Raw genomic sequence first — 26369 nt, 5'->3', positions numbered from 1 at the left:
TTTTCCTAAGGAATTACAAGTCTTTTCTGCCATAGCATCTATCATGTAGGACCTCCCCACCCTCAGTTGACATTGTTCCCATTTTTCTTATCTTACCCCATCTTCCCTTCTATTACATTCTCCTATTAGTATCTTTTGATCTATCACTTTGTTCTTTGCATCTTATGATTTATGATTGTATCTTATGATTTATGATTATGATTTATCACATTGTTGTTTGTATATACACTAAATGCTTATGTACTGTACACTGAGAGCTTATGTTTGTATGTACATTGTATATTTACTGTATGTTTGTAGTTTGTATGTACATAGAGAGCTTATGCACCAGAGACAAATTCCAATCACACTTGGCCAATAAAAAAATCTGTTCTGTTCTGTTCTTTGCCAATTTTGTGGAATCTTTTATCAACAGACCTGGGAGGTCACAATAGAGAGGCAATTGGATCAGGTGGCTCCATTATTCATTTGATGCCCCCTCATAGCCTTTCATAATATTATTTTTTTTACTTCTTGATATTTTTTAAAGTTGTTTTTAAGGCACCCATATGATGTGGTATAAGGTAAAGGTTCCCCTCACACATGTGTGCTAGTTGTTCCCAACTCTAGGGGGCAGTGCTCATCTCTGTTTCAAAACTGAAGATGTCTCCGTGGTCATGTGGCTGTCATGACTAAATGTCAAAGGTCCATGGAACATTGTTACCTTCCCACCAAATGTGGTCACTATTTTTCTACTTGCATTTTTTACGTGCTTTCGAACTGCCTGGTTTTCAGAAGCTGGGACAAGTAACAGGAGCTAATCCCGTTATGTGGGGTATATGATGTGTGGCCATATAAATGTGATAAATCAAAATCTGACTTCATGAAAGCGATGGGGCGCTCCCATGTGACACCCCTCCTGTGCGAGCTGCACTGGCTCCCAGTGGTCTTCCGGGTGCGCTTCAAGGTGTTGGTTACCACATTTAAAGCGCTCCATGGCTTAGGGCCTGGGTACTTACGGGACCGCCTTCTGCCACCAATAGCCTCCCACTGGCAGTATGCTCCCACAGGGAGGGACTCCTCAGGGTGCCATCAGCCAGACAATGTCGGCTGGCGACCCCCAGGGGAGGGCCTTCTCTGTGGCAGCACCTGTCCTCTGGAATGACCTGCCCCCGGAGATACGTAGGATCCCAGATCTCCGTGCTTTTCACTGTGCCCTTAAAACTTTTTTTATTTCATCAAGCTGGGCTGGCTTAACCCCCCCCCTTTATTGAAGCCAATAAAATCAGACTTGAAGTCACCAATGTCCTCTGCTCCAGCAATCCACCCAGAAACAACTTACACCAAAAGGAACAAAAAGCACTCACCAACTTAAGGAAAGACAATAACATAATCATTCTCCCAGCAGACAAAGGCAATGCCACAGTGGTGATGAACACATCTGACTACCAAGCCAAACTATCCAACCTACTCCAAGACCCCGCTTACAAACCTCTAAACACAGATCCCACCACCTACCTGGAAAAAACCACCAAATCCAAAATAAAAGCCTCTCCCATCAGTGAAGAGATCCTGCAAAAACTCATCCCCAGAGAGAAATCATCCAGATGCCCCAAGCTCTATGTCCTCCCCAAGATACACAAAGAAGGAACACCACTCAGACCCATAGTCAGCTCCATAGGCTCACCTCTACAGAATCTTGCCAAATTTCTTGCCAACAACTATGCAGAATCCATCAACTCATACATACAAAACTCATTCCACTTCATAGAAGCAATAAAGAAACAAAACCTACAACCCAGTGACCTACTTGTGAGCTTTGATGTCATATCCCTCTTCACCCAAGTACCTATTAAAGAAGCCTTGACCGCAATCCAAAACAAATACAACCCCCCTAAACACATCCTAGATCTGACCAACCATTGCGTAATCAACACATACTTCATCCACAATGGACAAAGATACAAACAGATAGAAGGAGCACCTATGGGATCACCCCTCTCACCCGTCATTGCAAACCTGTAGATGGAACACTTTGAAACCAACGCCTTAGATAAATCTGAACACAAACCCAAACTCTGGCTGAGATATGTAGATGACAGTTTCGTAATTTGGCCACACGGGAAAGAAAAACTGGACAACTTCCTCACACATCTCAACAGCCTACACCCCAAAATACAATTTACTACAGAAACAGAAGCTAACAACAAACTTCCCTTTCTGGACGTCCTAATCTACAAAAAAACCAATGGCTCCCTAGGACACACCATCTACAAGAAAAAAACACACACCAACCGCTACTTAAATGCACAATCACATCACCACCCTGCACAGATCAACTCCGTAGCCAAGACTCTCATCTCCAGAACCAAACGCTAAGCCGACAAAGACCACCTGAAAATTGAATTACACACTCTCACAAACGTATTAATTTCTAATGAATTCCAAAGAAACACTATCACCAACCTAATCCAAAGGGAGACACCCACCAAGAAACAAGACACAGAACAGGACAATGACATCGTCCTCCTCCCTTACATCAAAGGCACCACAGATAAAATCAGCAAAATTCTCCACAAACACAATATCAAGACAGCCTTCTGCACTGACCAAAAAATAGCCAACATCTTAAGAAACCCAAAGACAAGATCCAGTTAGAAAACCAAGGAGTCTATGAAATACCATGCAAAATCTGTCCAGCCACATACATTGAACAAACTAATAGGAGAATAAATGCACGCATTGCAGAACACAAGAATACAGTCAGAAAAGAAGAAAAAACTTCCTCTCTTTTCCAGCACCTTAAAGCTACAGGACATGAAATTGATTTTGAAGGAACCAAATTAATCTCCAAAACTGAACACCTCAACAAGAGAATAATTATGGAAGCCATTGAAATAGAAAAACGCCGCCATAACATGAATAAAAGTGATGATACCTCCCACCTATCAAACATCTGGAAACTAGCCCTTGTCAACAAACGAGTCCCAGAACCCACAGACAGAAAAATCTACACCCCAGAAGCCAGACACACACACCCCGAGACCTCCAACCAAATCACATTCCAGCCAGCCACAAAGATGAAGCCCTGCCACCTGGTGGAGAAAAACTGACCATACACCCGAAGCCAAGCCAATAGACACAGACTGAGACTCCCAACCAATCAGAACGAAGAGGTGGGGCCATCCCAGCAAAGCAGACTACCAGCACCAGATTTGAAATAGTAACGGCAGTTGCTGCAAAAGACCCCTTGCATAAGCCTGATGATGGCAGATGAGATTCTGCCAAAACGTTGCCAAAGTGCTCTCAATCTTACACGGGAGAAGACCCGAATACACCAAGACTTGCATACCTGTACCCGTGAAAATCTACGAAAACATATATATACAGTATATTTGATATATACAGCTTTGAGACACTGTATATCGGACATTAATACAATTGAGCGAGTCCAGACAATTTTCTTGTCTTTTCATAGGCCTTTATGTGTATTTTTCTCTCAGCCGGGTTTTTTCCCTATGTAAATAAAGATCTTTATACAGCTCTAGCTCAGTGAAATCCCATTCACTAGTTTCTAGTCTTTTTCAGACATCAAACCAGCATTTTGCTGTCTATTGGGAGATTAAAGGGAGACTAAGATAGATCTATTTCAGACTAATTAGTCCTCATCAATTAGCCACACCCTCATCTTAGGTCTCCTCCCCGTAAAGGTCAATATTTATTTTCTTCTCTTTTCGAAGTCCTTTATGTGTATTTTTCTCTCAGCCAGGTTTTTTCGTACATAAATTTATTTTTATTTTTATTTTATTTTTAATTTCTATACCGCCCTTCTCCCTGAGGACTCAGGGCGGTGAACAGCCAAGTAAAAACATCAAGTACAAATATTAAAATACAGTTAATATATATATATATATATATATAAATTTGGCCCCATTAATTAAAAACAATAAACAAAACACTTAAAAACACTTTAAAAATTAGGCCAGCCCGGCTTGCTGGAAAAGGAAGGTTTAAGGGCACGGCGGAAGGCACTGAGGTCTTGGATTCTCCTTATCTCTGGAGGCAATTGATTCCAGAGGGTAGGTGCCCCCACAGAGAAGGCCCTTCCCCTGGGGGTCACCAGCCTGCACTGTTTGGCTGATGGCACCCCGAGGAGGCCCTCTCTGTGGGAGCGCACGGGTCGATGGGAGGTCGTCTGTGGCAGCAGGCGGTCTCGAAGATAGCTAGGCCCTATGCCATGGAGCGCTAAAATCAAGATCTTTATACAGCCCTAGCTCAGTAAAATCCCATTCACTAGTTTATAGGCTTTTTCAGACATAGATAGATAGATCTATTTCTATTTTGACCTTTACGGGGAGGAGACATGAGATGAGGGTGTAGCTAACTGATGAGGACTAATTAGTCTGAAATAGATCTATCTTAGTCTCCCTTTAATCTCCCAATAGAAAGCAAAATGCTGGTTTGATGTCTGAAAAAGCCTAGAAGCTGGTGAATGGGATTTCACTGAGCTATGGCTGTATACAGATCTTGATTTACGTAGGAAAACACCTGGCTGAGAGAAAAATACTTACATACACACCCACACACACATACACACAAACACATCTCTATTTCTATCTCTGTCTCTATCTCTATCTCTATCTATCTATATCTCTATCTATCTATCTATCTATCATCTATCTATAGTGTGTGTGTACAGCATCATTTTTAAAATAATTATTTTACTATTATGTGGCATATGGCTGACATTTTTTTATTTTTTATTCTTGTTATGTAGATTGTATTTTATTTTACTTTTAATTTAACATATTGTTTCTTTCTTTTTAATATTTTGTGCATCCTCAACAGCTCTGAGACTATGGTGGGAAATCAAACAAACAAATAAGCAATCTGTAAATTAATGTAAGGCCATATTGTTTTAAAACTGGAAGAACTTTTTTTTCCTGTTTTCGTAGAAATGGGGAAAAGTTTTGTATTTCTTTTTAGTTTTCATTGCTGTCAGCAATTACAGGCTGGTGTACAATTGTTTACATGCCATGGTTTCCTAGGTCTTGAATTCTGAATTGTTGATCTTTCAATTGTCATTATCAATTCCCACATCATCGTTTCAACTTCATCTCCTAGTGGGCAAGAACTTGTTGTGGAGACAAGTGCAAGTATAAATACGCTTAATGAGGCAGAGCTTGGGGAAACTTCAATTGGCTTACGATAAGACACTTTTGCACATTATGATGATACTTGCAGCCTTTGTCTTGGTGCTTTTGCCTGAAATAATGTCCATGATTCCCAGTGCTAAATGTCGGACTAATGACCCTCTGCCTTTTCTTCACAAGCAATATCAGTCAGGAGATTTCATAATTGTGGGCATTTTCTCTCAGATCTACATCTACCGTAGAATGATAGACTTCAGGCAACATCCATCTAAGGAGTTTTTTGGCACCACTTTGTAAGATGTATGAAAAGAGAAAGAAGGAAAGGATATAGAGGAGAGAGGAGAGAGGGAGGGAGAGAGGGAGAGTATGTAAGGTACGAAAATATACAGATAGACAATAGCTTATAAATATTAGATGATGAATGGATGGATGGATGGATAGATGAATAGATAGATGATAGACAGACAGAAAGAGAGACAGACAGACAGATAGAAATGGGTTAGATAGACGTTACAATCATTAAACTGAGTTGACCTATACCATCTATGATATTTTGGGAAGTATGTATTTTGACAATATATAATGCTTATTTTAGGGTCATAACTCCAATGTATCAGCACATCCTTGCTTTAGAGTTTGCCATCATGGAAATCAATAGAGATACCTCTATTTTACCAAACCATACCTTGGGGTTCCATATTTATAATGCCTACTTGGATCCCAGTTGGACATACCGTGCCTCATTGGAGCTCTTCTTTACAAAGGGCCAATTCATACCTAACTATATCTGTGATGCTCAAAACAGACCAATAGCAGTCATTGGAGGACCTTCCTCTGACATCTATCTATACATGGCTAATATCCTTTCCCTGTACAAGATGCCACAGGTATGTTGTTTCCTTGGAATTTAGAGGCAGGAGATAAAAATCCATATAATATTTTCTCTATAAAAATCTTCAAGGGAAAAAATATTGTGATTGTAATAAAAAGGATGCATTTTAGGAAATTTATCCTTGTAGAGACTACAAGTGAATTTTGGTGTGTTTTGGTTACACCACAGCACCTTAATTTGTCAGCTTTTTGATTTGGGGATATTTTTCAGCAAAACCAATATTCACCAAAATGAGCATAATCAGGATTCACCCAATCTAGTATTTGGGATTTTTTTAAGGAGTTAGTATTGATTTTGTTTCAATTTCTCTCTGGCCTGCTAACATTCTCCTTGGAAATAAGCTAAAATTATCTTGAAATATTGCATCAATAGTATTGAAAACAACTGGATAATCTTTTTAAGCAATTAAGTAGTATATTGTAAATTAATATTTGTCTTAATGATATTTAATTTGGAGTGTATAAACTGCATTACTTAAATATTTAAGTGATACAGTTTGTCCTCTCTGAATTAAATGTTGTGTCTTGAGATATGATATTGGAAATCCCAGACATGGAGTTTATTCTGTAAGTTTTTCTATGGTAACCTAACATGATATGATTCATCTCTGAATTGTGAAGTGGTGTTCTAATGCAACTCTGAACCACTGACCTATTTTGGTGATGCAGTTCAGCCTTGGAAGTGATGGCATAGCAATCTCCATGCACAGATGGAGGTCTTCTGATTGAACTTACTTAATTAAGTCATGAGAAATGCTGGACATTCCTGCTCCATTAACTCATCTTGAATATGAACATGAAACGTACACGGATTCCAGCTTCAGTTTCTAATTTAGCGGACAAAATAGGAAGAGTATCTGATTGCACATCAACTTTTTACTTTACAGTCAATTTTTTCCCCTTTTATTGTTTATCTGTTTCTAGATATTGTATGGTTCTGCTCCTGAAATTAGCACAAAAGAACAAATTGCTTTTTACCAACAGATGTTGCCGAATATGGACAGTCAGTACAAAGGAATTTCTCAATTATTGCTATATTTCATGTGGACATGGGTTGGGATGTTGCTAGTAGACAACGAGAGTGGTGAAATGTTTCTGCGCAGGGTGCTTCCCATGGCTATCCAGAGTGGCATCTGCTTTGACTTCATTGCGAGATTTCCCAAAACTCTTCATTCAAATAATCTGAAAAAGATGATCGAAATAGGACTTAACATGTACAGATTTGTTATGAAAAGTAGCATCACTGTGGTGGTAGTTCATGGTGAAAGTGCCAACATGATAACTCTAAGGTTTCTTTCCAGTAAATTGAAAGACAATGATTTACCACTATGGACAAAAGGGAAAGTCTGGATTATGACAATCCAGATGGATTTCACGTCAAATCCCTTTCACAGAAATAAGGATCTGGTTTTCCTTCATGGTGCTTTATCTTTTGCAATTCACTCAGAGAAGGTACTGGGATTCCAGCAATTTGTTCAGATGAGAAACCCTAACTTGGAAAAGGAAGACAGTTTTATCAAGATCTTCTGGGAAAATGCGTTTGGATGTTCCTTCCACCCTTCTGTAACACAAAAGGCAAATGGGGCCACTTGTACTGGAAAGGAGAAACTGGAGGTTCTTCCTACATCTGTCTTTGAAATGGAAATCAGTGGCCACAGCTACAGTGTCTACAATGCTATCTACGCGGTGGCACATGGTTTGCATGACTTCTATTCATCTGTAATAAAATACGGAGAAGGGAGGCAAATCAAGGGGAAACTTTTGAATCAACATTTATGGAAGGTAAAATACCCCAAAAGACAAATTGCAGATGTCTCACTCTATCTTCCCACTAGATTAAAAAAAAAAATAAAAAATAAAATCCAAGAATTCATTTCTCCAATTTAGGTGAAAATGAGAAATTTTGGTAAACATAAAGTTAGCTATTTATATTTTAATACTCTAAGACCAAGTAAATGTAAAATATCATTGTTTTATCCATATGTAACTCTATGTAAATATATAAAAAAGAAGAAATACTATAAAACTAGGAATTTATTAGAGTCACAAAACAGTTTCTATAAGCTAAAGTTATCTATAAAAATGTTGCTTCTGCCTTTCAAACACATGCGTATTGATAAATTAGTAAGTCTAAACATGATTTATTTCTAGATGACATTTATATAAGTTATTTTCAAACATTGTATTTTATATATTTATTTGGTCCAAGACGTATATGTTATGTTGCTCATTTGGTATTACTTTTTTTCTTATATATTTTTTCTTATATGTTTACTGAACCTGCTCATTCGGAGAAGTTTCTGAAATCCAAAAACATACTCAAAATTCAGTTTCTTTTAAAAGAAATCCATAGAGATTATTGACATTTCTGTACTAGAAATTTTTTAAAAAATGTATGAAGGTCCTCATTGTTATGATTTTAATGTTTCTAAATAAATTTTAAAGTCTTCTGCAACATTCTTCCTCTATTATAAAAGTATAATATTCTTTTATACTCTCCTCAATATAAACTTGTTTCTCAATTATTTTTTTCAAAAATCCGCTAGAAATAATTAGTCTGATTTAAATTGCTGAATAGTCAGATCTAGTATTTTACATTAATTCTTCTGTTTCATTCTATTGCTATTTTCATTTTCATTTTATTAAATTTGTATACCGCCCTACTCCCGAAGGACTCAGGGCGGTGAACAGCCATAAAATAAAACATATAAATACAAAATTTAAAATAGAGATAAAACAAATTAAATAAATTGGGCTGAACCATTTTAAAACCCCAATAATTTAAAACCAAATTTAAAATTCCCATTTAAAAAGAGGAAAAGTTTAGGTCAGGCCAGCTTGATGGAATAGGAACGTCTTAAGCGCGCGGCGGAAGGTACGCAGATCCGGAATCCTCCGTATCTCGGGTGGGAGCTCGTTCCAGATTGTAGGTGCCCCCACAGAGAAGGCTCTCCCCCTGGGGGCCGCCAGTCGACATTGTTTGGCCGACGGCACCCGGAGGAGCCCCTCTCTATGGGAGCATACTAGTCGGTGGGAGGCTATTGGTGGTAGCAGGCGGTCCCGCATATAGCCAGGTCCTAAGCCATGGAGTGCTCTGAAGGTGATAACCAAAACCTTGAAGCGCACTCGGAAGACCACCGGGAGCCAGTGCAACTCGCGCAGGAGAGGCGTTACATGGGAGCACCACGTCGCTCCCATCACCACCCGCGTGGCCGCACTCTGCGCCAGTTGGAGCCTCCGAGTGCTCCTCAAGGGGAGCCCCATGTAGAGAGCGTTACAATAGTCCAGACGGGAGGTGACGAGGGCATGAGTGACCATGCGTAATGAGTCCCGATCCAGAAAGGGACGCAACTGGCGGATCAGGCGGACCTGATGAAAAATCCTCCCGGTCACGGCCGTCAAGTGCTCTTCTAAAGACAGCCGTGAATCCAGGAGGACACCCAAGTTGTGAGCCCTTTCCGTGGGGGCCAATGCTTCGCCCCCAATAGTCAGCGATGGGACCAGCTGACTATATCGGGACGTCAGAAACCACAGCCACTCGGTCTTGGATGGGTTGAGCCTGAGACTGTTTCTCCCCATCCAGATCCGTACGGCCTCCAGGCACCGGGACATCACTTCAAGGGCATCGTTGGGGTGGTCTATGCTATGAAGATTCTGTAATCATAGTTACAATCAGTAATGTAATTTATTATTGCAGTTATTATTATCTTTCATGTTTTACAAACCTTGAAAGGATTTCTTGTCTATATACTTTAAAGGGGAAAAGAGTGCTGTTGTACATCCTGATATATATCTCTGTTTGGCTTATTTTTTGATTTAGCTCAACTACATGATCAGAAGAACATCATTTAATAATAGTGCTGGGCAAAAAATTGGGTTCAATGAAAACGGAGAATTAGAGACTGGATTTGATATTATCAATTGGATCACATTTGAAAATTTGTCTTTTAAGAAAGTCCAAGTTGGAGACATGGACCTCAAGGACTCCAATGAAAAAATGGTCACCATTTATGAAAATGATATTGTGTGGCCAAGCAGGTTTAATCAGGTATGCACCAGTCACATTGCGTTCAGTCCAGATTTCACTACTTCTAAAGCTCACTTAGAGCCAAATATTCCATAGCAATGAACCTCGGAAACAGAATTATATTCTCTCTGTGAAGCCTCTCCAGCCTAGCTGTTGGTTTATTCGTGTGGGAAGCAGAACAGTTAAAATAGGGCAAAGCATTTAAAAATAAAAGATGCAAGGTTAAATTATGTACGAATTAAACAGACCTTGCCTAGAAACTAGCAACATTGATTGTGTTCCGTCATGCTGCCATGAGATCCTGAAACGTACACTGATTGGGGCACAAAGGGCAGGCATACATACTGTATGTTTTGTTGTCTGAATGTCAACACAATTAAAAAGAATAGAAGCAACTGGATATCGCCATTTGTTCAGAGTGCTTCTGGATCTTGTTGCACCCATACACAATCTATTCAATGGTTTCCATACTTCTCAGGTTTTGTCAGACCTAGGTGCCAGTTCGTCCATTGGTCCCATCCAGTATTGCTTCTTTGTAGCATTCCATAAATCCACTCTGCTTTGAAATTCTTCAAAGACTTCCATCCACCTAAAGAAGCTTTTCCTGGATTTTAGTCTCTGCTGAGCTGGTTATCGGCCACAGAGAGGGTCCTGTCTGGATATTATTTGAGTCTTTCTCTATATATGCTGCTGTTAAGACATTTGGGTGCCCCTTCGACAACAGCTGGTTAATCCTTTCAATCCAGAAGCATCTAAAGCATAGTGAAGTGCTCATTTCCACTTGTGACACTTTGTGTATGTAGCCTAGATGATAGACTTAGAAAGTCATTCATTGGTGTTCCCTAGGATACCTTCAAGTGTAGAAGGTGGGTAAATGGAGAGAAATAGAGTAGGCCATGAAGAAAGTTCACACCTTGCATGTAAAGTCTATGCAAAAACATTCCCATTCACTAAAAGCCTTATAGATGTTCAAAAACAAAGAAAGGAAAGCAACATTTGTAAATCTATGCCTCTGTAAAGTGGTCTTTTTATTGGTGACAAATTAAGTATTGTGATCTATAAGCTTGCACTGAGGAAAAAAGCTGTTCAAATCTTTTCCACCGAAAACCAGACTTTGCTGTCCCACATTATTATATCAAAAGAAAAATATGATGGAAAGACATTTCTGAAAATACAGAAAGAAACGGAGATGCCACGTTTCCAAATATAAACTTTTTTTTAATTATTTATTTATGGACAGACCCAGCCACTTTCTCTGTGTAATGGGAAGTGCGATTCAGGCTACAGTAAGATTAAGATAGAAGGAAAACTATTTTGCTGCTATGACTGTCTTCGATGTCCAGAAGGGAAGATTTCTAACAGGGAGGGTAAGAGATATTGTATATATCTACCTTAGCAAATGAAAGGGATTGTCAAATGTACCATGGGAAATTTTATGTTTTCTGCCAACTCTTTTACTTGGCAGATTAGACTAGAAAATAGGGATAAGTATATAAAATATATCAGTATGCTGATGACACACAGCTATACATCTCCACCCCAGACCACCCCAATGATGTCCTTGCTGTGATGTCCCGTTGCCTGGAGGCCGTGCGGATCTGGATGGGGAGAAACAAGCTCAGACTCAACCCCTCCAAGACCGAGTGGCTGTGGCTTCCGGCGTCCCGGTATAGTCAGCTGGTACCATCACTGACAATAGGGGATGAGATCTTGCTCCCCACAGAGAGGGCCCGCAACTTGGGTGTCCTCCTGGATTCACGGTTATCTTTAGAAGATCATTTGACGGCCGTGGCCAGGGGTGCCTTTTATCAGGTTCGCCTGATCCGCCAGTTGCGTCCCTTTCTGGATCGGGACGCCTTGCGCACGGTCACTCATGCCCTAGTTACCTCCCGTATGGACTACTGTAATGCTCTCTACATGGGGCTCCCCTTGAAAAGCACCCGGAGGCTCCAACTGGTCCAGAACGTAGCCGCGCGGGTGATTATGGGCGCAGCTCATTACGCCCATGTAACACCTCTCCTACGCGAGCTGCACTGGCTCCCGGTGGTCTTCCGGGTGCGATTCAAGGTGTTAGTTATCACCTTTAAAGCGCTCCATGGCTTAGGACCTGGGTACCTACGAGACCGTCTTTTGCCACCAATAGCCTCCCACCGACCAGTTCGTTCTCACAGGGAGGGACTACTCAGGGTACCGTCAGTCAAATTATGTCGACTGGCGACTCCCAGGGGGAGGGCCTTCTCTGTGGGGGCTCCAACCCTTTGGAATGAACTGCCCCCGGAGATACGGAATATCCCTGATCTCCGTGCTTTCCGCCGTGCCCTCAAGACCCTGATGTTCCAACAGGCAGGGCTAAACATACAAACATGCAAATGATTTTTTTAATGTTATCTAATTCTGGGTTTTATTTAATTGACCAAACTAAGTAACAATTTTAATTAGCAATTTTATGATGTTTGTGTGTCTATATTTTTCTTGACTGTACACCGCCTTGAGTCCTACGGGAGAAAGGCGGTATAGAAATATAATAAATAAATAAATAAATAAATAAAATAAGTAATTGCATTGCAAGCATGTTCATTATTGCTAGCAAGAAGTGAATTTATGCAAATACTAGCTGAGTAGTTATGATCGGCCTCTCCTCTCCCTTTCAGCCTTGCCCCACAGAAGCCTCCCCTATCCTATCCCCTTCTCTCCCTCAGCCTTGCCCCACAGAAGCCTCCCCTGTTCTATCCCTTTTATGCTGCTGTGAAAGTAAAAAAATTGAAACTCCTCTCCTCTGCTCGTGTTTTGCATTTGGAACAGATTTCTTTTCAGGTGGAGAGTGGGAGTACAACTCCTTAACGTCAGAGTGTGTTAATAATAATATAGGAAATGCTACTGCTCTGATGGTCATTTCGAAAAATCCTTTCTTAGTGAGCACCTAAAAGCCAAAGTGAACATAGGTGGCAAATTTCAAGTTTGTAGCCTTTACAGTTCTGGAGATTTCGTGATTACGAGAGTGGTTTTCGCTTTTATATATATATAGATAACTTGATGGCAACTAATTTCATGTACTACATATATTTTTTCAGAAATTAATTGGCAGTCCTCACTTTATACAGTCAGTTTTTATTCCTCCAATGCAACTTCAACATTGATATTTTCTTTCATAGACATGGATGAATGTTTTCAATGTCCAGAAGATCAGCATCCCAATGAGGAGCAGGTTTTGTGTCTCCCCAAAGTTACAACATTCCTGAACTACAAAGAAACCTTGGGAACAGTTATGGCTACTTCTTCTCTTTTCTTCTCTTTAATCACAGTTGGAATCCTTTGGATCTTTATTAAGCATCAGGATACTCCCATTGTCAGAGCTAACAACCGAAACCTCACATATGTACTCCTTGTTGCTCTCCTGTTATCATTTCTTTGTACTTTGCTATTCATTGGGAAACCTCACAAGGTGACATGTCTCCTTCGTCAAACTGCCTTTGGCATCATCTTCTCAGTGGCCATTTCTTGTGTTTTGGCCAAAACCATCATCGTAGTTCTAGCTTTCATGGCTACCAAGCCAGGGTCCAAGATGACCAAATGGTTGGGGAAAAGACTTGGCACATTTCTAGTATCCTGCTGCTCCTTTATTCAAATTAAAATTTGTATTATATGGCTGTTCATCTCTCCCCCATTCCCAGATGCTGACATGAAGTCAATAGCAGAAGAAATCATTCTGGAGTGTAACGAAGGATCTGCCTTCATGTTGTATTGTGTCTTGGGTTATATGGGCTTCCTTGCCATTGTCAGCTTCACACTGGCCTTCCTAGCAAGGAAATTGCCTGATGCTTTCAATGAAGCCAAGTTTATCACCTTCAGCATGTTGGTCTTCTGCTGTGTTTGGGTGTCCTTTGTTCCAGCATACCTGAGTTCAAAGGGAAAATATATGGTTGCTGTGGAAATCTTCTCCATTATAGCTTCCAGTGCTGGATTACTGCTTTGCATTTTTTCTCCCAAATTGTACATCATTCTGCTGAGGCCCGATTTGAACAAAAAAGATCAGCTCAAAAGAGAAAAAAAGAGAGTACCATAAATTTAATTGCTGTTTCCTATTTTGCATCAGGTATCAGGAAGTATAAAACCTGTTTTGTCTAGGACCAGGGTAGAAACTAGGAGATTGTGAATTCTATTCCTTCCTCATACATTTTGTGTGGGGAAAAATAGAAGGAGGGAGAAGTATTAGATATTTTTGCTGTCTTGAATTATTTATAAAAAATAATAATGGCAGAAGAAAGAAACATCTTTTTTTAAAAAAAATTCCCTCTGCTGAACCATTTATTTATTTATTCATTCATTCAATTTATATGCCACCCCTCTCCGAAGACCCAGGGTGGCTTTAAATGATATATGGATCCTAAATGCAGAACATCTAAATTTCTAAGATACTAGGCTAGAAACCAGGAGACTGAGGCCTTAGGCATGTGTGTGTATATATATATATATATATATATATATATATATATATATATATATATATATATATATATATATATATATATATATATATGTATATGTATGGGAGGGAGAGAGAACGAGAGAGAGATGAACATGGAGATAGACATAGAGAGATATATGGATTTATATGGATATATATATAATACATAGATATAGATATTTACAGTAGCATTAACCACCAGGGTAAATCTTTTAAAAAAACCATTATAAAACTCTAATAATAAAATGCCCTGTTCTAAACTCCAGTTTTTTAAATTTGTTTTTATGGCACCCATATGATATGGTACGTTATGTATGTAAGTTTTGGCGGGAGATTTGAAATACAATGGGTCAATTGTGATTGGTCAGCTCCCTGGCCAGCAAGGTATATAAAGGGAACTGTATTACTGTAACCTTTGCTGAAGTTCACACTACATTCAAGAGCTGTTGTCATGCACTACCTTGCTTCTGCTTCCTCAATCGCCCAACTTAGCATGGTATAAGGTCAAGGTTCTCCTCGCACATATGTGCTAGTTGTTCCCAACTCTAGGGGGTGGTGCTCATCTCTGTTTCAAAGCTGAAGAGCCAGCGCTGTTTGAAGACGTCTCCGTGGTCATGTGGTCGGCATGACTAAATGTCAAAGGTGCACGGAACGTTGTTACTTTCCCACCAAAGGTGATCCCTATTTTTCTTCTTGCATTTTTTACATGCTATCGAACTGCTAGGTTGTCAGAAGCTGGGAGAAATAACAGGACCTCACCCCGTTACGTGGGGTATATGATCTTGTATATGTGGCCATATAAATGTGATAAATAAAAATCCAATTTCATGAAAGCACTATTGAACTCTCATGGGCTTATTACTGAAAATGAGTTAAGACTAAATCTTACAGAACTGATATTTCCATTGGATTCAAACTTTTATTAAAGTAGAATAACACCTGTGTTTATTAGAACACCCGAGAAACTAATTTAAGCAAGATAAATGACATTAAGAATTTCCATGAGGCACTTTGATACATGAAAGACACTGATTACCTAGATTATCAAGGTAATCGAGACCTGTGATGGTGAACCTATGGCACACCTGCCGGAAATGGCATGCAGAGCTATCTCTCCGATCACACCAGCCATCGCCCATTGCTCCTCTGGTTTCTGAAGCCCACACAGACACCGGCCAGCTTATCTTCATGCCCACATGCATGGCAGAAACTGGAAGACCAGGTGACCAGTGTGCATGCGCACGCTGGAAACTGGTGTTGTGACCCAGGCCCAGGTAGGTATTATCAGACTCATTCAGTTTGAAAACAAACAGACTTTATTAGAACAGCTGAGAATTAACTCATTCTCAGTGTAGCCCAAACTAATTCAAAACAAATTCTTCATAACACAATTCTTCAGCCTTATCACCAACCTTGGTCTAATTAGGCAAACTGCCAAAGACTTTTCTTGGCAAAAATTCAGAAGCAGAAGATGCCGACAATGCAGCAAGACAAGAAACAAATCTATCAATGTTGTTTTCTGTAAAAGAGCCCAAGAGCCGTTGCTGGTCTTTTAAGCCTTATGGGAGGGGACTGTAGACTTTGAGATAATGGAATTCTAATGTTATGATGATATAATGGCAATTTGACAGCACCTATATTGATTACCAATTCAGTTTTGTGTACAACTAAAAGCAGATAGATAAATGATGATAGATAGATAGATAGATAGATAGATAGATAGATAGATAGATAGATGATAGATAAATAGATAGAAAGATAGACAGATATCCAAATCTGACTCGCATCAAATGTCAATGAGGTGTAAACTTCCACTGAAGTTCTTGATGAATTATAGAAATATATATATATATGTGTGTGTGTGTGTGTGTGTGTGTGTGTGTGTGTGTGTGTGTGTATGTGTATGTGTATATGTATGTATTTACAGCATCATATTTAAAATAATAATTTTACTATTATGTGGCATGAAGCTGATATTTTTTAATATTTTAATTCTTGTTATGTAGATTGTATTTTAATTTAATTTAATTTAATTTAATTTAATTTAATTTAATGTATTTTATGTTTCCTTTTAATATTTTGTACATCCTCAACAGCTCTGAGACTATGGTGAGATATCAAGCAAACAAATAAGCAATCTGTAAATTAATGTAAGGCCATATTGTTTTAAAACTGGAAGAACTTTTTTTCCTGTTTTCGTACAAATGGGGGAAAGTTCTGTATTTCTTTTTAGTTTTCATTGCTGTCAGTAATAACAGGATGGTATACAATTGTTTACATGCCATGGTTTCCAAGGTCTTGAATTTTGAATTGTTGATCTTTCAATTGTCATTATCAATTCCCACATCATTGTTTCAACTTCATCTCCTAGTGGGCAAGAACTTGTTGTGGAGACAAGTGCAAGTATAAATACTCTTAATGAGGCAGAGCTTGGGGAAACTTCAACTGATTTACGATAAGACACTTTTACACATCATGATGATACTTACAGCCTTGGTCTTGGTGCTTTTGCCTGAAATGATGTCTGTGATTCCCAGTGCTAAATGTAGGACTAATGACCCTCTGCCTTTTCTTCACAAGCAATATCAGTCAGGAGATTTCATAATTGTGGGCATTTTCTCTCAGATCTACATCTACTATAGAATAATAGATTTCAGGAGACATCCATTTAAGGAGCCTTTTGGCAACACTCTGTTAGTTGTTTTACAGAGAGACATGAAAAGAGAAAGAAGAAAAGAGCAGAGGGAGGGAGAGAGGGAGAGTATTTGTATGTACGGTAGGAAAATATATAGATGGACAATAGATCATAAATATTAGATGATGGAAGAATGGATGGATGGATGGATGGATGGATGATGGATAGATGAATAGAGAGATGATGATGATGATAGATAGATAGATAGATAGATAGATAGATAGATAGATAGAAGATAGATAGATAGATAGATAGATAGATAGAAGATAGATAGATAGATAGATGGAAGATAGATAGATGGAAGATAGATAGATAGATAGATAGATAGATAGATAGATAGATAGATAGATAGATAGATAGATAGATGGATGGATGGATGGATGGATGGATGGATGGATGGATGGATGGATGGATAGATAGATAGATAGATAGATAGATAGATAGATAGATAGATAGATAGATAGATAGATAGATAGATAGATAGAACAGACAGACAGACAAACAGAAATGGGTTATGATCATTAAACTGAATTGATCTATACCATCTAAGATATTTTAGGAAGTATGTATTTTGACAATATATAATGCTTATTTTAGGGTCATAACTCCAATGTATCAACACATCCTCACTTTAGAGTTTGCCATCATGGAAATCAATAGAGATACCTCTATTTTACCGAACCATACCTTGGGGTTCCATATCTATAATGCCTACTTTGATCCAAGTTGGACATACCGTGCCTCATTGGAGCTCTTCTTTACAAAGGGCCAATTCATACCTAACTACAACTGTGATGCTCAAAACAGACCAATAGCAGTCATTGGAGGACCTTCCTCTGACATCTATCTATACATGGCTAATATCCTTTCCCTGTACAAGATGCCACAGGTATGTTGTTTCCTTGGAATTAAGAGGCAATAGATAAAAATCCATATAAGATTTTTCTGTAGAAATCTTCAAGGAAAAAATATTGTGATTGTAATAAAAAGGATGCATTTTAGGAAATTTATGCTGCTAGAGACTACAAGTGAATTTTGGCATGTTTTGGTTATGCCACAGCACCTTAATTCTTCAGCTTTTTGATTTTTCAAGAAGCTAGGCAATTAATGGGGATAGTATACATTGCCCAGAAGTAACATTTTATTAGTTATTTCAGAGAAAGAGTTGCTAAACAAATGGTGAAAAGTGGTCAGAATTGCAAACTGGGTCTGGGAACACTTGTGCCTTGAAAATTATACTGTTCAAACTTTACTTAAAATATCATTGCAACTATAATAAAACTGTATTTTGCTTTATTTTTCAGAAAAATCAATATTCTCCAAAGTGAGTATAGTCAAGGTTCACCCATCCTAGTATTTAGGATTTTTTTTTTTTGACTCAGTATTGATTTTGTTTTAGTTTCTCTCTTGCCCGCTAAAGTTCTCCTTGGAACTAAGATGAAATAATCTTGAAATATTGCATCAATCGTATTGAAAACAACTGGATAATCTTTTTTACTAATTAAATAATATATTGTAAATTAATATTTATTTTAATGATATTTAATTTGGAGTACAAATCGCATTACTTAAATATTTAAGTGATACAGTTTGTGCTCTCTGTACTAAACTTTGTGTCTTGAGATATGATATTGGAAATCCCAGACATGGAGTTTATTCTGTAAATTGTTTTTGGTAACCTAACATAATATGATTCATCTCTGAATTGTGAACTGGTGTTCTGATGCAACTCTGAACCACTGACCTATTTTCGTGATGCAGCTCAGCCTTGGAAGTGATGGCATAGCAATCTCCATGCACAGATGGAGGTCTTCTGATTGAACTTACTTAATTAAGTCATGAGAAATGCTGAACATTCCTGCTCCATTAGCTCATCTTGAATATGAACATAAAACTTACACCCATTCCGGCTTCAGTTTCTAATTTAGCAGACAAAATAGGGAAAGAATCCGATTGCACATCAACTTTTCACTTTACATTCATTTATTCCCCTTTTTATTGTTTATCTCTCTGTTTCTAGATATTGTATGGTTCTGCTCCTGAAATTAGCACAAAAGAACAAACTGCTTTTTACCAACAGATGTTGCCGAATATGGACAGTCAGTACAAGGGAATTCCTCAATTATTGCTATATTTCACATGGACATGGGTTGGGATGTTGCTAGTAGACAATGAGAGGGGTGAAATGTTTCTGCGCAGGGTGCTTCCCATGGCTACCCAGAGTGGCATCTGCTTTGACTTTGTTGCAAGATTTCCCAAAACTGTTCATTCAAATAATCTGAAAAAGATGATCGAAATAGGATTTAACATGTACAGATTTGTTATGAAAAGTAACGTCACTGTGGTGGTAGTTCATGGTGAAAGTGCCAACATGATGGCTCTTAGGTTTCTTTCCAGTATTTTGAAAAATAATAATTTACCACTATGGACAAAAGGGAAAGTCTGGATTATGACAATCCAGATGGATTTCATATCAATTCCCTCTCACCGAAATATGGATATGGTTTTCCTTCATGGTGCTTTATCTTTTGCAATTAACTCAGAGAAGGTACTGGGATTCCATCAATATGTTCACATGAGAAGCCCTAACTTGGAAAGGGAAGATACTTTTATCAAGATCTTCTGGGAAAATGCCTTTCAATGTTCCTTCCATACCTCTGTAACACAAAAGGCAAATGGGGCCACTTGTACTGGAAAGGAGAAACTGGAGTTTCTTCCTACATCTGTCTTTGAAATGGAAATGAGTGGCCACAGCTATGGTGTCTACAATGCTATATATGCGGTGGCACATGCTTTGCATGACTTCTATTCATCTGTAATGAAATACAGAGAAGGGAGGCAAATCAAGGGGAAACTTCTGAATCAACATTTATGGAAGGTAAAATCCCCCAAAAGACAAATTACAGATGTCTCACTCTGTTTTCCTACTAGATTACAAAAAAAAAAAAAATCTTCCAAGAATTCATTTGTTCAATCTAGCTATTTATTTTTTTTGCAGTCTAAGAGCAAGTAAAAAATGTAAAATAATAATAATAATAATAATAATAATAATAATAATAATAATAATAATAATAATAATAATAATAATAATAATAATAATTTTATTTCTATACCGCCCTTCTCCCGAAGGACTCAGGGCGGTGTACAGCCAATTTAAAAACACAGGACACAACAATGATTAAAAATTAAAATAATTAAATAAATTTGGCTGATTTAAAACCCCAAAAATTAAAATTCCCCAATTTAAAATTATTATATTGATAGCCCTGCCTGGCGGAACAACAGGGTCTTCAGTGCGCAGCGAAACACCCGGAGGTCGGAGATCTTACGTATTTCCGAGGGCAGTTCATTCCACAGGGCTGGGGCTCCCACAGAGAAGGCCCTCCCCCTGGGTGTCGCCAGCCGACATAACTTGGCTGATGGCACCATGAGGAGACCCTTTCTGTGGGAACGGACTGGTCGGTGGGAGGCTATTGGTGGCAGAAGACGGTCTCGAAGGTACCCGGGTCCTATGCCATGGAGCGCTTTAAATGTGGTAACCAACACCTTGAATTGCACCCGGAAGACCACTGGGAGCCAGTGCAGCTCGCGCAGGAGGGGTGTCACGCGGGCACAACGGGTTGCACCCATAACCACCCGTGTGGCCGCATTCTGGACCAGTTGGAGCCTCCGGGTGCTCTTCAAGGGGAGCCCCATGTAGAGAGCATTACAATAGTCCAGCCAGGAGGTGACAAGGACATGAGTGACTGTGCGCAAGGCGTCCCGGTCCAGAAAGGGCTGCAACTGGCGGATCAGGCGAACCTGATAAAAGGCCCTCCTGGCCACGGCCGTCATATGCTCTTCTAAAGACAGCCGTGCGTCCAGAAGGACACCCAGATTGCGAGCCCTCTCTGTGGGGGGCAAAGATTCACCCCCAATAGTCAGCGATGGCACCTGCTGACTATATCGGGATGCCGACAGCCACAGCCACTCGGTCTTGGACGGGTTGAGTCTGAGCCTGTTCCTCCCCATCCAGACCCGCACGGCCTCCAGGCAGCGAGACATCACATCAAGGATTGTTGGGGTGGTCTGGGGTGGAGATGTACAGCTGAGTATCATCAGCGTACAGATGACACTTCACCCCAAAACCACGGATGATCTCACCCAGCGGCTTCACATAAATGTTGAACAGAAAAGACGAGAGGACCGACCCTTGTGGCACTCCCCATGTGAGACGCCTCGAGGTTGACCTCTGCCCCCCTGCCAACACGAACTGCGAGCGGTCGGAGAGGAAGGAGGAGAACCACCGCAGAACGGTGCCCCCTATTCCTAACCCTCTCAACCGCTGCAGCATGATACCATAGTCGATGGTATCAAAAGCCGCTGAGAGATCTAATAGGACTAGGACAGAGGAGCAACCCCTGTCCCGAGCCCTCCAGAGATCATCCACCAACGCGACCAATGCCGTTTCTGTGCTGTGCCCCTGCCTGAAGCCTGACTGGTACGGGTCTAGATAGATAGCTTCATCCAGGTACCCGGGCAGTTGTCGTGCCACCACACTCTCAACAACCTTCGCAACAAAACGAAGGTTGGAGACCGGACGGTAGTTAGCTAATTCAGCCGGGTCCAGGGAAGGCTTCTTGAGGAGGGGCCTCACCACTGCCTCTTTCAAGGCGGCGGGAAAGGCACCCTCACTCAGAGAAGCAGTTATAATCCCCTGGAGCCAGCCTCGTGTAACCTCCCGGGAGGCCAGTACCAACCAGGAGGGACATGGGTCCAATAAACATGGGGCAGCACTAATCCTACCCAGAACCTGTCCACATCCTCGGGAGCCACAGGATCAAACTCCTCCCAGGTAATATTCTCAAGACCTAACCTCGTCTCCTCCCCCGGACTCACCCTTCTATTCATCTGTAATGAAATACAGAGAAGGGAGTAAAATCAAGGGGAAACTTCTGAATCAACATTTATGGAAGGTAAAATCCCCCAAAAGACAAATTACAGATATCTCACTCTGTTTTCCTACTAGATTACAAAAAAAAAAAAAAAAATCTTCCAAGAATTCATTTGTTCAATCTAGCAATTTATTTTTTTGCAGTCTAAGAGCAAGTAAAAAATGTAAAATACAGGATACCATTAATATATCCATATCTAACATGTAAATATAAAAAAAGAAGAAACCCTATAAAATTAGGAATTCATCAGTCACAAAACAGTTTCTATAAGCTAAAGTTAGGTATAAAATATGTTGCTTCATCCTTTTAAACATCTTCGTATTGATAGTTTAGTAAGACTAAAACTGATTTATTTCTAGATGACAAGCATATAATTTATTTTAAAACATTGTGTTCTATGTATTTATTGGGTCCAAGACCAATATGTTATGTTGCTCATTTGCTATTACATTTTTCCTTATACATTTTTTTTCTTATATGTTTACTGAACCTGCTCATTCAGAGAAGTTTCTGAAATCCAAAAGCAAACTTAAAATTCAATTTCTTTTAAAAGAAATCCATGGAGATAATTGACATTTCTGTACTAGAAACTTTTTAAAAATGTATGAATTTCCTCATCGTTATGATTTTAACATTTTTAAATAAAGTTTAAAGCCTTCTGCAACATTATTCCCTTTATATTCTTTTATATTCTCCTCAATATAAACTTGTTTCTCAATTATTTTTTTCAAAAATCTGCTAGAAATAATTACTCTGATTTAAATTGCTGAATAGCCAGATTTTATTTTATTTTATTTCTTCTGTTTCATTCTATTGCTATGAAGATTCTGTAATCATAGTTACAATCAGTAATGTAATTTATTATTGCTGTTATTATTATCTTTCATAGTTTACAAACCTTGAAAGGATTTCTTGTCTATATACTTTAAAGAGGAGAAAGAGTGCTGTTGTACATCCTGATTTATATGTCTATTTGGCTTATTTTCTGATTTAGCTCAACTACATGATCAGAAGAATTTCATTTAATAATAGTGCCGGGCAAAAAATTGGGTTCAATGAAAACGGAGAATTAGAGACTGGATTTGATATTATCAATTGGATCACATTTGAAAATTTGTCTTTTAAGAAAGTCCACATTGGAGGCATAGATCTCAAGGACTCCATTGAAAAAATGGTCACCATTTATGAAGATGATATTGTGTGGCCAAGCAGGTTTAACCAGGTATGACACAGTCACATTGTGTTCAGTCCAGATTTCACTACTTCTAAAGCTCACTTAGAGCCAACCTATTCCATAGCAATGAACCTCGGAAACAGAATTATATTCTCTCCCTGAAGCCTCTCCAGCCTAGCTGTTGGTTTATTCGTGTGACAAGCATAGGGCAAAATATTTAAAAATATAAAATGCACGATTAAAATATATACAAATTAAACAGACCCAAGAAACTAGCAACATTGATTGTGTTCTGTCACGCTGCTATAAGGTCCTGAGATGTACTCTTATCTGGGCACAAAGGGCAGGCATACATATGTTTTGTTCTCTGAATGTTACCACAACCACAAAGAGTAGAAGCAACTGGATATCCCCATTTGTTCAGTGTGTTTCTGGATCTTTTTGTACCCATGAACAGTCTATTCAATGGTTTCCATACTTCTCAGTTTTTGTCAGACCCAGGTGCCAGTTCCTCCATTGGTCCCATCCAGTATTACTTCTTTGTAGCATTCCATAAATCCACTCTTTGAAATTCTTCAAAGTCTTCCATCCACCTAAACAAGCTTTTCCTGGATTTTAGTCTCTGCTGAACTCCTTATGGGCCACAGAGAGGGTCTTGTCTAGATATTATTTGAGTCTTTCTCTATATATGCTGCTGTTAAGGCATTTGGATGTCCCTTCAACAACAGCTGGCTAATCCTTTCAATCCAGAAGCATCCAAAGCATAGTGAAGTGCTCATTTCCACCTGTGACACTCTGTGTAGTGTCAGCCTAGATGATAGACTTAGAAAGTCATTCATTGGTGATCCCTAGGATACCTTCTAGGGTAGAAGGTGGGTAAATGAAGAGAAATAGAGTAGGCCATGAAGAAAGTTCACAACTTGCATGTAAAGTCTATGCAAAAACATTCCCATTCACTAAAAGTCTTACAGATGTTCAAAAGCAAAAAAGAAAAGAAACATCTGTAAATCAATGCTCTTTAAAATAATCTTTTTATTGGCAATGAATATTTAGTATTTGTATAGGCCAAATATTGTGGCCTATATGTTTGCACTGAGGAAAAAAGTTGTTCAAATCTTTTCCACCCAAAACCAGACTTTTCTGTCTCACATTATTATATCAAAAGAAAAAAAAATATGATGGAAAGATATTTCTAAAAATACTGAAAGAAACTGAGATCTCACATTTCCAAAGATAAACTTTTTTAAATTATTTATTTATGGACAGACCCAGCCACTTTCTCTGTGTAATGGGATGTGTGATTCAGGCTACAGTAAGATTAAGATAGAAAGAAAACTATTTTGCTGCTATGACTGTCTTCGATGTCCAGAAGGGAAGATTTCTAACAGGGAGGGTAAGAGATATTGTATATATCTACCTCACCGAATGAATCTGGTTGTCAAATGTACCATGGGAAATTTTCTGTTTTCTGCCAACTCTTTCACTTGACAGATTAGACTATAAAATAGGGATAAGTATTTGAATTGCAAGCATGCTCATTATTGGTACCAAGAAGTGGATTGATGCAAATACAAGTTGATGGCAACTAAGTTAATGCACGACATATATTTTTTTTTAGAAATTAATTGGCAGACCTCACTTTGAACTTGACTTGTAGTCAGTTTTTTTTCTTTCAACACAACTTCAACATTGATATTTTCTTTCATAGACATGGATGAATGTTTTCAATGTCCAGAAGATCAGCATCCCAATGAGAAGCAGGTTTTGTGTCTCCCCAAAGTCACAACATTCTTGAACTACAAAGAAACCTTGGGAACAGTTATGGCTACTTCTTCTCTTTTCTTCTCTTTAATCACAGTTGGAGTCCTTTGGATCTTTATTAAGTATCAGGACACTCCTATTGTCAGAGCTAACAACCGAAACCTCACATATGTACTCCTTGTTGCTCTCCTGTTATCATTTCTTTGTACTTTGCTATTCATTGGGAAACATCACAAGGTGACATGTCTCCTTCGTCAAACTGCCTTCGGCATCATCTTCTCAGTGGCCATTTCTTGTGTTTTGGCCAAAACCATCATCGTAGTTCTAGCTTTCATGGCTACCAAGCCAGGGTCCAAGATGACCAAATGGTTGGGGAAAAGACTTGGCACATTTCTAGTATCCTGCTGCTCCTTTATTCAAATTAAAATTTGTATTATATGGCTGATCATCTCTCCCCCATTCCCAGATGCTGACATGAAGTCAATAGCGGAAGAAATCATTCTGGAGTGTAACGAAGGATCTGCCTTCATGTTCTACTGTGTCTTGGGTTATATGGGCTTCCTTGCCATTGTCAGCTTCACACTGGCCTTCCTAGCAAGGAAATTGCCTGATGCTTTCAATGAAGCCAAGTTTATCACCTTCAGCATGTTGGTCTTCTGCAGTGTTTGGTTGTCCTTTGTTCCAGCATACCTGAGTTCAAAGGGAAAATATATGGTTGCTGTGGAAATCTTCTCCATTATAGCTTCCAGTGCTGGATTACTGCTTTGCATCTTTTCTCCCAAATTGTACATCATTCTGCTGAGGCCCGATTTGAACAAAAAAGATCAGCTTAAAAGAGAAAAGAACAGAGTTCCATAAATTTAATTGCTATTTCCTATTTTGCATCACGTATCAGGAAGTATAAAACCAGTTTTGTCTAGTACCAGGGTAGAAACTAGGAGATAGTTTTCTAGGAGTCCTAGGAAAGTAGGAGACTGTCTCATACATGTGTATGGGGAAAAATAGAAGGAGGGAGAAGAACTAGATATTCTTGTTGCCTTGAATTATTTATAAAAAAGAATAATGGCAGGAGAAAGAAACATCTTTTTTAAAAAAAATTCCCTCTACTGAACCCTTTAAATGATATATTTATCATTTAAATCCAGAACAACTAAATTTATAAGATACTAGGATAGAAACAAGGAGACAGAGGGCATGTATATATATGGATAGATGAGAGAGAAAGAGGGAGGGAGGGAGGGAGGAGGGAGGGAGGGAGGGAGGGAGGGAGAGAGAGATGAACATGGGGAT

General features: G+C 39.1%; 2 protein-coding genes across 2 annotated transcripts; both read left to right on the top strand.

Annotated features, from left to right (window-relative positions):
* The first annotated feature begins 5150 nt into the window (after positions 1 to 5150).
* Positions 5151 to 14113, top strand: LOC139324476 (vomeronasal type-2 receptor 26-like). The gene is made up of 6 exons (XM_070954187.1): positions 5151 to 5425; positions 5728 to 6019; positions 6948 to 7805; positions 9844 to 10071; positions 11291 to 11417; positions 13203 to 14113. The coding sequence occupies exons 1-6, from the start codon at positions 5151 to 5153 to the stop codon at positions 14111 to 14113; spliced, it is 2691 nt and encodes an 896-aa protein (XP_070810288.1).
* Positions 14114 to 17856: 3743 nt separating this feature from the next.
* LOC139324474 (vomeronasal type-2 receptor 26-like) lies at positions 17857 to 25937 on the top strand. Its single transcript, XM_070954186.1, has 5 exons — positions 17857 to 18099; positions 19231 to 20088; positions 23139 to 23366; positions 24585 to 24711; positions 25027 to 25937. The coding sequence occupies exons 1-5, from the start codon at positions 17857 to 17859 to the stop codon at positions 25935 to 25937; spliced, it is 2367 nt and encodes a 788-aa protein (XP_070810287.1).
* The last annotated feature ends 432 nt before the right edge of the window (positions 25938 to 26369 follow it).

Source organism: Pituophis catenifer, unplaced genomic scaffold, assembly GCF_029215685.1.
Source record: "Pituophis catenifer annectens isolate HBS135680 unplaced genomic scaffold, rPitCat1.0.hap2 SCAF_15, whole genome shotgun sequence".
Taxonomy (NCBI): Eukaryota; Metazoa; Chordata; class Lepidosauria; order Squamata; family Colubridae; genus Pituophis; species Pituophis catenifer.
The sequence above is the reverse complement of the archived record's forward strand: the minus strand, read 5'-3'. Positions and strand labels throughout refer to the sequence as shown.